The sequence below is a fragment of the Rhamphochromis sp. 'chilingali' genome (assembly GCF_963969265.1).
Source record: "Rhamphochromis sp. 'chilingali' genome assembly, chromosome: 20".
Taxonomy (NCBI): domain Eukaryota; kingdom Metazoa; phylum Chordata; class Actinopteri; order Cichliformes; family Cichlidae; genus Rhamphochromis; species Rhamphochromis sp. 'chilingali'.
The window spans coordinates 7,897,790-7,911,423 of NC_137947.1; the positions used below are offsets into that span (position 1 = coordinate 7,897,790).

At 42.4% G+C, this 13,634-nt stretch overlaps 1 protein-coding gene across 1 annotated transcript in view; it reads left to right on the forward strand.

Moving 5' to 3' along the window:
- Positions 1-207: 207 nt before the first annotated feature.
- Positions 208-13,634, forward strand: part of sorbs1 (sorbin and SH3 domain containing 1) — a 42,424-nt gene continuing 28,997 nt past the window's right edge. Inside the window, exons 1-6 of the mRNA XM_080868580.1 lie at positions 208-298; positions 10,067-10,109; positions 10,384-10,470; positions 10,849-10,965; positions 11,735-11,841; positions 12,014-12,155. Coding sequence (XP_080724706.1) covers positions 10,437-10,470; positions 10,849-10,965; positions 11,735-11,841; positions 12,014-12,155 — 400 coding nt within the window. The 5' untranslated portion in view covers positions 208-298; positions 10,067-10,109; positions 10,384-10,436. The remainder of the gene's footprint in view (positions 299-10,066; positions 10,110-10,383; positions 10,471-10,848; positions 10,966-11,734; positions 11,842-12,013; positions 12,156-13,634) is intronic.

A 13,634-nucleotide genomic window follows, 5' to 3' on the forward strand; every position in this document is an offset into this window, starting at 1 on the left:
AGCTCTATCCAGATGCTTAATATTTCCCAGCTATCTACCAGCGCAACAGACTTACAAAGTCAGCAGTTGAACTTTTTTCTTCCCCCTTTATGTTTGAAGCGACTAGCTTCAGGCTTTTATTGTGAAAGGAGAGGTCTTCGCGCTCGGTGGGCGAGCAGTGCGCCGGTGTTGACGCAGTTGAAACCGGTGAGTGTGAAGCGCTGACAGGACGCTGGTGGAGAGCAGCTGTCGCAAAGAGCTCAGTGAAGTGTGTCTGTCTGCATCAGCGAGCACAACGCTGGATTACCATCACAGAGAGGTGAGCGTACCTGCTCGTTACAGCTGCACTTCTCTGAAGCCCTTCTTTAAGATTTTCTCTTAAAAGAAAGGTTCTTATTATCAGGGCATGAACAGTTTATTTTTATTTCCCACTGGCTCTGTTAACAGCTGACTTGAGAGTTGTTAAGGTGTGATGCAAAGCCAGTACTGCATAATGTATTTCATATTAATTACAGAGTCTGCTACGTGAGTTTATCAATGGTTAGCAAATATGAATGCTTCTGTGAGTCAGTCGGTTTTGATTTTGCATCTCAGCAGATGGGGGCATTGGCTGTGGGACAGTTGCTGCAGTAAAGGCAGATCCATACAGTGGGAATGGGTGCCGCACTCTGTAGCTGAATGCGAGAAGAAAAAACCTAAATCCTTAATCTGAAAATTAAAGGATTGCTGTCTGTATAACACTGCTGAATAACATTTGTGTATCTATTTATTTATTTTAAGACAAATCCGATCCCGCGCGTTGGTTTCTTTAAGTTGGACGGCGGCGGTTGTCAATGTGAGTCATAGGGGGCAGACTTCAGGCTACTCTACATGCATACAGTAGGGCTGTGACAGCAAGACCATCCACTTAATGGAATGCATATTATGCGGCATGGAGATGTTGGGAGCTGTTCACTGTACAGTGTGATCAAACTAAACTGTCACCTCTGTCATCTTTGTTTTGGAGATATTCTTGATAGGAGATTGATTTGGTAGGACCGTTATCATTTTCCACTCCTTATTCCAGGGACATCTTTGTGAGCATGACTAACTTAGCACCTGTGTTATGTAACTGCACAATATTAAAAGTGTGGATGTTCTTTGTGTTGACACAAGGACCTGAATGTTGGGCTATATGTCAAACAGGTCTGTCTGAAGACTCACGCTGAACAGCATGTGATATGAACAACTGCTTGGCGGCACAACTGTGGCCACACACAGACTCACAGACTGTAACAAACACCTCCGTCTTGCCCACATCTTAACTGGGATTTTCTCTTAGTCCCACTAAACATGCCACTGGGAAGGATTGTATGAAGGCAAAACTGACATTGGTCACTATGGTTGTAATTTTTTATAATATGCATTTTTCATTGTTGCTGTTATGGAATTCTAAGGAATTACAGAGGCATCTTTGCGTGATGTCTACCTGGAAAACAATCCTGCCGTTTCCTATTTTAACTGAAGATCTAAGATTGGAGCTTTTTATAATACATAAGACGCCTACTTGTGAAACTCTACAGATCCCCCGCCTCAGTCTTCATTCACATTTTTACCCCCGAGTAACATGAGTCTAAACAGGCGTGATAAAATATTAACCCTTGCACAAATAATTCATCAAACCGCTCCAAGGACAGGGGGAAAGTATTCAGACGGATTTTACTCCAAACCACCTGTTTCAGTGTTTTGCTGTGTAGCTGCCACGCTCTGGAAATAACCCAGTCACTTGTGTTCGTCTTATCATGTGGACTTGTTGGACGTGGTTAATGGAGATATTCAGTTATCTAAGCGTTGTTTACATAGAAAGATCAGGAAATCCATTAGCTTCCCACATGTCCTTACTACAAGTACAACAAAGACTTCTGGTTTACCAGATGTCAGTAGAGGACCTGTGGCTGTTTACACAGGGATTTTGATAGGTGTGTACATATAACACATCAGTCACATGTTTGGTAGCAGCTCACCCAGGAGCCATTTACTTAGGCAGGGAGCAGACGTACCCTTATGACATTTTGCAGGTTCTGTTGTGCATTTAAAGCAAGGTGAAAGTGATCTATGTGAAGGAAAATGTTTGTTATGTTCTGAAAGATTGAACACATGACAGTATTGACTTTTTCTTCAACAGTAAATTTGGATGATTTGCAAAGGAATGCTTTCCCTCCTCGATTTAAAACATATATATGTATATATATGTATAGATACAGTGATTCATCAGGTGTTTTAGTGTATCTAAACAGGAGGATAGAGTGCACAGTTCAAATAATATTCAAACAGAGTGTAAAGTTTGCAACCTGCATTAATTTTAGCTGCAACGTGTATGCTTGAATTTTTCCATTTGCAGAATAGCATCCACCACCGAGGTACACATCGTGTTTCTGTATCCAAAAAAGCCGATACAGAACTGATTGATCTGCACAACAAACAGCTGCCTGATCTGTGCAACTTCTCGAGCGCGGGGCTCTTTGTTTACCATGAACCCAGCGCGGTTGTTAATATTTTATGACGAGTCACGTTACACAGTTCCCCTAGATTTGAGAGGAGCGATCCTCGGAAACATGAATCTCAAAACTGAATTTTAAAGATTTGCCAAAGCCAGCTGGCCTGGGGAATATCATAGTCTTGTTTTTCCATGATGATCTCCATGTGGTTTGGAAATCAGACAGACAACTAGTCACAATATGTTTTGTTTTTTCATTCAAGTCCAATTACCCCTTTGGTCATGCAGTCTCCTCAGAATTTATTTGCATTGCCAAAGTGTGGATAATTTAGCTTTTGCTGTTGTTTACATAGGTGGATACTGTCGCTGTGTTGTAGGCCTACTGTACCCACCTGTTCAGAGTGATATATGTAGTTATATATGTACTACTATTTTTACTGGATATTGGAAGAATAATGAAATGATAGTATTTCCTTGTTGAGACATACTTTTTTAGGATCACTTGTTTTAATTAGCTGCGGTTTATGTACACCAGCTGTGTGGTGACGCTGGATATTTGCATGACTTGAACAGAAAGCTTTGTAGTGGCAGCATTTGTAGAGAACAGCCTTCGCTTTACTGGGAATAATGGATGGCTTTGGATCAGGCCGGATGTTTCAGCCAGACACCAGGTTTCTGTTTTCACTCCTTGTTAATGTTACAACAGGTTGCTTGGCAACCCCCACCCCCCACCACCGAACCCCCTGTCTGCTTTCACCGTCTCCTGCCATTGGATGAAGTGGATGGGGAAATGAAGTGTTATGCGTTGGCTTTTCAAGGTCGGTGGCGCACAGAACCCCCGCCCTGATCACGGATGCACGTAAACAAAACCGTGAAAAGATCATTTATGCTTTGGTGATAGATTTAAGCAGCGCCCGCCTCCACTGCCGTCACAAGCACCACACGTCCCACACCAACCCCCAACCCACCCATGTCAGCGCTGATGGAAAACACCAGCATCGCAGCATTTGCTGGCAGATAGTTTAATGAGAATCAGCAGACGTCTTGACTAAAAATCTCACCGACCAATCCAGAATTCTCAAGTGACACTTGTACGCCACAGCTTTCTCAATCGCTCACTGCAACATGTAACAAAGAGTAAGGACCATCTAATATTTTGCCACCACCTGTGAAGCGGGGCTGTTACAGACAGTGCTGCCTGCCTCTGTTTGTTTCTGGGTGTGACGGGGACGAGTCAGGCTGCACCGGCATTCCTGAAATAGATGGATGATGGGGACCAGTTGGAGTCCTGCTGCACGCTCATTTCACACGAGGATGCCTTCATAGCACTTAAAATTGCTGGATTATCGCATCGCTGTTTATATTCACGTTTAGCCGCCATATCCTATGACTCAATTATCAAGTAGTGCTGTCACATAGGCGCTCGGAGAGTTATATTAGGTAACACGCTCAGAGCTTCCAGTCCCTGTCAGAGTCCAAACATTCAGCGGAGATGAGGAAACACTTTGAGCGCACTCCGTGACAATGATTTGAATTGTCAGCGCCGCTCACCTAATGTGCAAGTACCTCCCATTATCTAAGCCGGGAGGAATCTGTTGTGCACAGCTGTGCTCATTATGGAGTTATGAGATTAAATAAACGCCATGTCTTATTCATACTACCAAATTACATACCTCTCTACTGTCTTATGGACTTTATTTTTTTCCAATTATGTCACTCTGTTTTCATCTGAAACTTTTTAAACTAAACTCAGCTCCTTTAAAAGTAAACTATCTGAAAGTCCCTTAAGGAGACACCGCAAAGCTAGTTGGATATTCAGTGTTTATCCTCTCTGTGAGGCCTGTGAGCCAAGCTCTCTCACTCTTGGAGTCAAGCCTGGAGCCCTTGCTGTGAAGATGTATCACCCTGGGTAAATTGTCAGCTCCCTGACATTCTTATTACGCTGGCTCTAAAAGCCTAGCAGGCATGTTAGAAGGAGCCTGGCTCTCTAACACAGTGTCTGTAACAGGCGGTTTGGTCCATGCAGCCAACTGCAGTCCTCCCCAGGACCTCGGCACGTACCAGCCAAGTGTTTCCTGTCCCGGGGATCTGGCCATGGTCACTTCCAGTAACTGTCTGGGCTTCTCGGGGATGCGTTGGCAGGTCGCTAGCCTCTCTGAGCGATGGGGAACACATCATACAATGACAAGTGTCATGAGTGGGTTTGTTTTCCCTCCAAAAAGGACCTTTTTATCTACAGGTGAAGAATTATCCTCAAAATAAGCCCTCAAATATGATAGTGATACTGCAGGATCGCTTTAAACTCTTCTTCAAAGAATTCAAAGGCATAGAAGCTGTCTTCATACAACCCCAGCTTAAGCTCCTTCCATTATCAACACAAATGTGTAATCCTGTTCTCAGGACTGTAATGAGGGTAGTGTGTAAGTTACATACATTTCCTTTTATGCTGCAGTTGTTTGAAATGAACTTCAAATAGCTTTGGTTGAGGAATGTGTAGAATCCAAGGCTGGTGTCCAGTGTGGAAGCTGTTTATGGAAGAGAGTGGGGAGGGTAGAAGGGTAGGTGGGGGGTCTCTTCTCAATTAGGAGGATAAGCTGCTGCTCCGGAGCAGCCATTTCGAGCCATGTTTGGAGCTGTTTGGTGGGATCTGCACACAGCACTGGATAGCTTCTCCCCTCTCTGCCATTTGTTGACAAAGCAGAAGTCAAACTGCGTTACATAACAGCTCTTTCTCTCCGTCTATAGTACAGCTGAGCGTGTGAAGAGAGCTCTTTTGTGTTGACATGGCTCACTTTTAAGGCAGCCTCTGACTGTTTCACAGAGACCCCTACCCCCCATGGAGGGAATGCATTACAGTTCAACTTTGTATCACCCTGCTTTGTTTAGATTTGAAAATGGACAGACAGGAAATTTAGATAATCCATAAGATCATACAGATGGAGTAATCTGTGGTGCCTGTAAAAATGCTCCAAGAGCTTAAATATTGAAGTCATAAATCGATTCAGGGAAAAATCTATTTACATAAGAGCATGTAGGGTTTTACACTAAGGTTAGAAGTGATAAGTTAGTCATTTTGGTTAGTAAACTCCATTCACAAACAAGTGATTGATGCACAGAGTTTTAAAATAATGCCAAATAATAATCTAATAAAATAGAAATAACAAAAAAACAGTGAGCTTGACGCACAGTTTTGTCAGACAACTTCAATAAAAATTTTCCAAAAGGAAAGTGCCAAAACTACAAGCAAAGCTCGAGGTCCAGTTTAAGATAAGGCTCAGACGAAGAAAATCTGTACAAGACATTGTGTAATTACACAGGGGATAAAGAATAACAAATTACAGTATGTGTCTATATGAAAACTATCCATCCATGCATCCATTTTCCAGTTTATTGAGCCAGGGTCACAATGTGACTGGAGCCTGTGGTATCCAGCATTAGGTGAGAGCCAGGGTACCAACGGACAGGTCGACGGCCATTCACAGGGTTAACGCAGAGAGACAGAAAACCATTCATGCTCACGTTTAGAATGACGTGCTTGTCTTTGGACTGGAAAACCTGTACAGGCACAGAACATCCAAACAGAAGGACAATAATGTTAAAAATTAGGTGCTTTGTTGTGTTTTGTTTATTACACTTTAGGGAGCAAACCTATTCAAGGATGAGAATAAAACAAGAGAGGCTTTCAGGCTGGTTTGTAAAGTAAATACAACTGCTGACATCTTTAAAACCCACCACATCTTTAAACACCCCACCTCCCACTCCGTGTAAATATCGGAAATGTTTCTCAAGCAAGTGAAGAATTGCATGGATATTGCAAAATTTCCTTAAAAAATTTCTAGTATGTATCGAAAAAATCCTGGACGGACGGACGGATGGATGGAACAACCAGGACATAAAGAACAGGGTCTATGACTTATTTATACAGATAAATTCGCGGGCTCTTTTCTGTATTGAGCTTGTAAAATCATCAGGGGAAAAAGGGTTGTCAAAGATTATATAAGTTGTTGAAATTTCTCTTCCTAACACGGCGATGTTCCATGAGAAAAAAAATGTAAATATTTGTTGGTACCATTATATAACTGAAGGAAGTTCTCCCTGATCCAGGGAGGCAAAACTTTAAACAATAAAATCAGATGTCCTGTGGACACAAAGAGCCACCCGCATCATTTAGGAGGACGAAGAGTGGTTCAATCTTGACTGTTTTGTGAAAGATTGTAGCTAAACTCCTTGGTAACTTTTTTTTTTTCAGTACCTCAGTGTCAAACGCCTTTGCCAGATACCCTTTTCCCTGTTTTTATTGATATTAATACAGTAAACAATGTAGTTTTCCATCATAGAGTAAGATAAATTTCATGTTTAAGAAGCTAGATTAATGCTGGGGAAGAAAGCTTTCCATCAATCTTAAAATTATTCAAGATTGTGGGGAAGATAAAATTCAGGATTTCAGAAAGTACTCAACGTGAAAACAGAGAAAGTTGCCATATTTTTTCTGTTTTATATGTAAAACTTTTAAATGAATCAGCAACAAGTGTTTGAATACTGCCCTCGCGCCGGGAGGGAGCCTTTCTTTTGAATCAGGGATTCTGGGAACCCATCAGCTACTGTGCTGGCTAAGCTTCTGGGTGCAATGGGCCTTGATGATGGGGGCTTTCAGTGTAGCCAGCCAGTGGGCTTAGAGTTCCATTTCTGCCTGCCAGCAACTGTTTACGAATGCAGGTAAATTAAAAAGAAAAAAGCCAATAGAATCCTCGTCACACGATGGCCCGCTCAGACGTGAGTTGTGAATAGCGCTGGGACTGCAGGCAGATTCCGGGAAACCCGAAAGCATCTGTGGCATTGAAGACCTTATGGGTGGCTGAATCATCCAGTAGCAAATTGCAGCTATCATCTTTGGTCTGCCTCTCTGTCTCTCATCTGCTGTCCTGCGTGAGCATTTTAAGAGGCAGGAGGATTTCCACAGTTGTTGAGTGGGTGCAACATTCCCAGGTGGCATGTGGTGACAGGTGCATCTGAACACGCCTGTTGTCGCAAGCAAACAGACCCCCCCTGCATAGCGAAAGGTCAAGGTCAACCCTGGGACTGTTCCGCCCACATGAGACCCTCAAAGCTCGGCCGTGCGGCTCACGGGGCTTCAGAGGATCCTGATGTACGTCGTGGAATAAGGGCTGTTTGTACACATCATCAGGAAGGTAATGTATCTCTCTCTCCAGACATGCAGTGACGCCTTGGGGTGGTCGTTGGCTTTTATGAGTTGTTTGTTTTGGCAGTGTTGGTCACACCAGGGAGCTTTCGTTCAGTAGGAGGTTTATGTATCTGTGTGTGAGAGAGAGCGTTGTGTTGTAATGGAACTGAGAGATGCATATTGGATGGATCATCTGGGCTTTGCTGCTTTTAGATAATGGCAGAGGTCAGAGCTGAGAGGGTGTTTCACTGACTGTGATGTGAATATAATGACACCTACCCTGTTAATTGTTAAACTGTGAATTTGAATTTAACTCTTTTTTTGGTAAATGTTATAAGACTTAGTTTCTACATGTCAGACTTGTTTTGTTTTGGGGGGGTTTCTGAGAAATCAGCACAAATAACACTTAATAGCACATCCGCTAGCTTTAAAAACAGGAAAGTCAGGCTGTCTTTGGAACCTTTGAGCCACTAACTCAAGGCCCACTAACTGGTCTGCTGAACTTTGAACAAATTCAGCAAATAGTGACTTAACTTCATATCCACTAAGCCAAATAGACTCATAACAGGACCCGAGTGCACAGGAGCTTCCTGGATTATAAGGAATGACAGTGAATTTAGATAATGTTTTAATCAGATGGCTGATGTAGCGTCTTCTTATTTTTCTGTTTGCCTTGGCCCGGCCCGTGCTGTCCTAGCAATGCTCTGCCCTTTTTTTTACAGTCTGGATGAATGGTGCTCTCTGCCCTGCTGTGCTCAGAAGCACCTCTTCCTAAAAAGGCCAGGGATGATCTCTGCTCTGTGTGTTTATACAGCAAACTAAACGCTGTCAGCTGTCATACTCGCTCTATCTGTTATATGCCAGAATTTCAAACACACTCAAAATGCTCTTTCTACTGTAAATTTCTCCATCTCGGGGTTCATGTGAGGATACAGCGGAAGCAGAACTGAGATCAGAGTAAGCACTCCTCAAAGGAATGCCTGTTAATGGTTTTGGAAATGAGATCATGGATGCTTTGCCTCTCCGGGATGCAGGGGGTCAAGAAGCAAGCTGATTTTATTAAAGAGGGACGGGAAATAAACACACGGTTTCTGATGCTCAGGGACGGCTCGGCTCCAATACTTGAAAACGTTTAAAAAGGTTTTTTGCTTTGTGTCTCCTTGGGACTTGTTTGGAATTGCTCCCATTTCCCTCATCCATTTTAGGCCTATTTGTGGAGGCTTCCAGCTGGAACATCAGCCTGTTCTGCAGGTTGGCTTATTTACCGCCATGTGTAAACAGAGAGCACACGGTGTCCCACGCAAACTCAGAAGAAAAGGAACAACTTTAAAAGCAGCTTAAAATTTTCATTGCAGAGTAAATTCTAGACGGCTTTTGCTGCTCTGGCTTTTGCTCACTGTTTTCCTCTTAGTTTACAAATGAAAATGAAAAGAAAACACTCTTTGTGTCTGTTTGTGTATATGAACAAGTAACTGTTTGAGTGTCTTGGTGAGTGTGTTTGCAGTCTTAATCAGTCTTTTTCTTGGCATTTGAAATGGGGATGTCTCCTAAATCAGCCATGCTGCCTGAGCACAACGGCCAGATGAGCAGTAGGAAGTTTCACAGATACTTTTATGGTGGCCGTGCTCTGACTTCTGCATGCGCCACTGCTGGAGCTTAGAGCAATACGGGTTACTTTTCTCCTGTCTTGTTGTCATTAAAGGGAAGCACATGGCTTGAGTTTGAAAGTTTTTCTGAATTAAACAACACTTTGAATTACTAATATAACTTAATGTGAAAGAGCCTTCAGATGATTTAAACAGATAAAGTTCGCTGCCTTCCTGTGTTGTATCTCATTTCAGTGTGTAACCCAACCACAGAGGCACAACCACAGTTTCAATAGCTGTATGTGGTTCCTCATTAAAGCTGTCTTTGCAGTGCCTTCACTATTAATGCCAGTGCTAAAGCAAATCTTACCCGTAAAAGACATTTTCTGTGTATGTTATATTCCTTCAGTGCATACAGTCATCCATTCTAACAAGCAGAGACCTGGCCCGGTTATCAAATCCATGCTCCTCAGTCCATCTGATGTGAAGTTTATTGAGAATGATGCAGATGTTTCCACTGCTGCGGTGCTACATTTGTCAGACTAAGTCATGAACATTGGAGGGAAGCACAGGTGACTGTAGATTAAAATGAACACGAGTGGATTTCTTTATAGGTGCCCATAGATCCAAACCCTTTCATCTCTTTCTGCTAGGACCTGAAATGAATTGAAAAATTTGTTTTGTGCCTCCAACAAAAAGTTATTTAGTTGTTGTTCATAAATTTTTTTTCTGAATTCTGTCTGGATCTTTGTGTAGCTGCAGGTTAATAGTTAATAATACATCATAGGAATCTATCTTGGGGAATCCTCCTATTTAATAGTCTTCCATGTGTTTACTTTCCAGGGCTCTCCAGCAGAGGGCGGCGTAAGACCAAGCGCAACTCCCAGTAAGTCAGCTCTCAGTCTAAGCCTATCAAATAGTTAATTTAACCTCATCTCCTCTGTACCACAATGATGTGAATTCATCACTTGCATGGCATTAAATCGATCACGAGCACCCTTGTTAAATCAGATAGTGAATTGCTTTAATGAACAGCTGATAGATAACTGCTGGATAATTGCTTCAAATCTTAAAAGTGGGATGTTTTGCCTTAAATTTTTTTCATAATCACACACAAAAAAACTCTTTTTGTTCCTTCCTGTGTGTTTGTTGTGTTAAAGTCCCTTCAGGTCCTCGAACAGTCTGTGCTGTCAGGATTACACCTGTGAAAAGCATGAAAGGCTCTCCTGACCTGATTCCCACCCCAGGTGATGCATCCATGTGGCTCATCAATGTTTCAGCTACTACAGTTGTGGAAACCTCATACTCACACAGAAGACATAGAATGTGGTCTTCAAAGTCACTTGTTGAGAATTGGGTGTTAATTTAACGAGGGAATAAAGAAATTCTGCATAGAGCAAGCTTCAGGCGCTCTACTTTCACCTCTGGCGGGGTGCTCATGGTAATTAGTTTTACAGGACAGCAGGATATTAATTTGATGGCCTGGTTTTGATGTAACAGTTCTATTTTGGCGATTTGGAGCATGAAGTAGCAGTAAGTTGGATTCTCAGCAGCAAGACGTTCCTTAACAACCACCAAAACAAATAAATAAATAGCAGCTAAAGTGAGATTTTGAATGTTTTCAGATTTGGACCCGAGCAGAGTTTGCAAAGGGAAAGGCGTGGTGACCCTAAGGGCCACTCTCGTCCACATCGATGATGAGGACTGCATCAGCGATGAGCCAAACGTCATCTCAACACCAAGTAAGTCAGGACAGCTGCCACAGTTGTTTCGTAACAGCTCTCCACATGATGAAGAGAATATTAAGAGGTTAGCAAGAATAACATGGCCACGTGTGTGTGGTGGTGGGGGACCAGGAGCACATCCGTGTAAAATGTGGACAGAGGATGTCAGTTTGGCCGTAATTTAACGGGCGTTTCGTCATGTTTGTCAGCATTTCAAGTGTTTTTGCAGGATTATATAACTACTCACGTTTTAAAGTGTATGCTCAGCTGGGCACGCTCAGAGCCGTGATGAAGGGCGACTGCTCATATTTTCATACAAGTGTCAAAGAGGTCTTTTGTTGTGGCCTGCCCACGCTGCACTTTGGAGCAGGCAGCCTTAACTGTGGGCTCGTTTGTTGTGCAGAGCGGAATGGAACCGGTCTGGAGGCTAGCCAAGGCTTTTGGGGAGATGCTTTAATTGTTGTAGAGTCTGAATATAAAGGCCAGTGGAACAAATGGCCTTAACAGCTAACTGAATAGGCACTTTGTTCTTGTGACAAAGTTCAGAGATTGTGGGAGAATCCTTCTTCTTTTTTTTCTGGGGATATTAACAGCCCCATGCATGAAAACCACTAAGGAAAGCATTCACACCCTGCAGAATGAAATGGAGATTTATTTTATCTGCAATTATCTGTTATGATTTGCTGTCATAAGCTCGGTCAGAGAATTTACTTTTTAGCATCGTCCCCAGTGTTTTTGTTCTTGCCGCGCTGGCTGCCAAACTAAGAGAGTTTTGGACCCTTTTTAGGTGGCTGGACAAGCCAGATTAATGGAGACAGCTCTAAAGCAGGACTGGCTGAGGGTGGCAGCAATGACACAGCCGATTTACCTCCTGTAAACAACACTCTGTGCCAGGTACGTTTACTTCCACCCCATTTAACACACGATCTTGGTTTGATTTTATGAGCACTGATTGATCTTGTTATTTTAGGGTGCTGGTTAGATGTCTTTTTTTTCTTCTTGTTTTTATTACAGGACAGTTTTTCTTTCTCTTGACTTGTAAACTTGTATCTTCTGTCACTTTCAGAACAATTCATCTGAGAGCATAAAAGAAAATCAAGCTCCGTTCTCCACTGACATTCAGAACTCGGTGACATCGACTCCCAGCTCTGTTTATCCCTGCACCAGCATAGTTAACCCCACCATAGTCCTGCTACAACACAACAGAGGTGAGCACACCTGTCTGTAGGTTGGGGGCGACAGATATTAAGAAGCTTAAAATTGCTTGTGTGCCCTTTTAGGGAAGCTTGGTGGTATTAAGTCATATATATGTCACTCAGACCCACTGAATGTTGCACTGGAGCACCGGCATGTCAGATCAAAAACACACATGCAGAGGGACCAGCTGCCAAAACACAGAATAACCTCAGCTTACAGTTCAGGCACTGGTTGTGTTGCTTTTCTGCTTATCACTCCGCTACATCTTTACTTAGCGAGTAGATGTTTTCTGCTGTGTCTCACATGGAACATTTAACGGTGTTGTTGTCTCTGTCCGCGTTACATGTATAACAACTGCTTTCACACATCACTGCTGAGTCACGTTTTACTTGCCATGTCTCTGTCCGTGTTTGTTTCACAACAGAACAGCAAAAGCAGCTTTCTCATTCTGAAGGTACGCACTGAGGTCTTGTTGATGTCTACAACATATAACACTTTTTTTTTTCATTCGTTCGACTGCTCGCAGAAGTGCTGCTTTTATTAAAGCGCAACACCTTTTTCATTTCTCGACTGAACCATCTGTGTGCTCACCACCCCCCTTTTCCCGGTTTCATGACTAACTTTTGTTTGTTAGTTTGATACAAGCGTCATGAAGTAATAAGTCAAGATACTGGCGCCAACATGTTACCATTTTTGGGAACGCAGTACGATGCTCAGGTTATACAGAACACATTTCATTTCCTTTTTGTTTGATGCTGTTTTTCTTTTGTGTTGCTTCTTATCAAACCTGGGATTTTAATCTTAGACTTTATTGTTCCCGTCACCAGTGGGTTACATGGAAAAATTACTGATTAGCATGAACTTGAGTTTTGTAGGCCGGCTTCTGTTCTTTCATTTATTTACTTGACATTGGACAGACCTTATCCTTATCATTTAAATCCAAGTGTGTGTGACTGAGCCTGTCGTACCACTGAGAAGTCATGTAGAAAACAAAGACAATATACTTTCTGATATTTGTCATGTATTTTATGTAAAAGGGGCATGAAAGGCAGTATACCCAAAATGCATTGTGTAGCTTACTAGGATGAGCTGGTGACCCATATTCCAAAGACATTTTTCATCTGGATTGCTGGAAATACACTGGTGGCACTATTATTAAGAGTCTCCCTGTTAAGTTAAAAGTTGAGTTTATTAGCAGTAGAAAACACACGTAGCCAGCTCAGTAAACTGAGCTACAGGCTTACTCTGCTTGGTAGAGCGGTATTAATATCTGAATCACTTCACTGAGTGAAGTATCCCAGTAAGTAATGGTGGTTTCCCAGCATAAACAATAAATGGGTGGTGGAAGTAACTTAAGTAAATAATGTACTGCATCTGAAATGTTCTGAAAAGTTATTTCTTGCACAAATTTTATATAATCTCTCTTCATGCTTCTTGGTTGCTTGTGCTGCCATATCACTGGAAATGTGTTGTGAGCTTAGCTTTCTTTT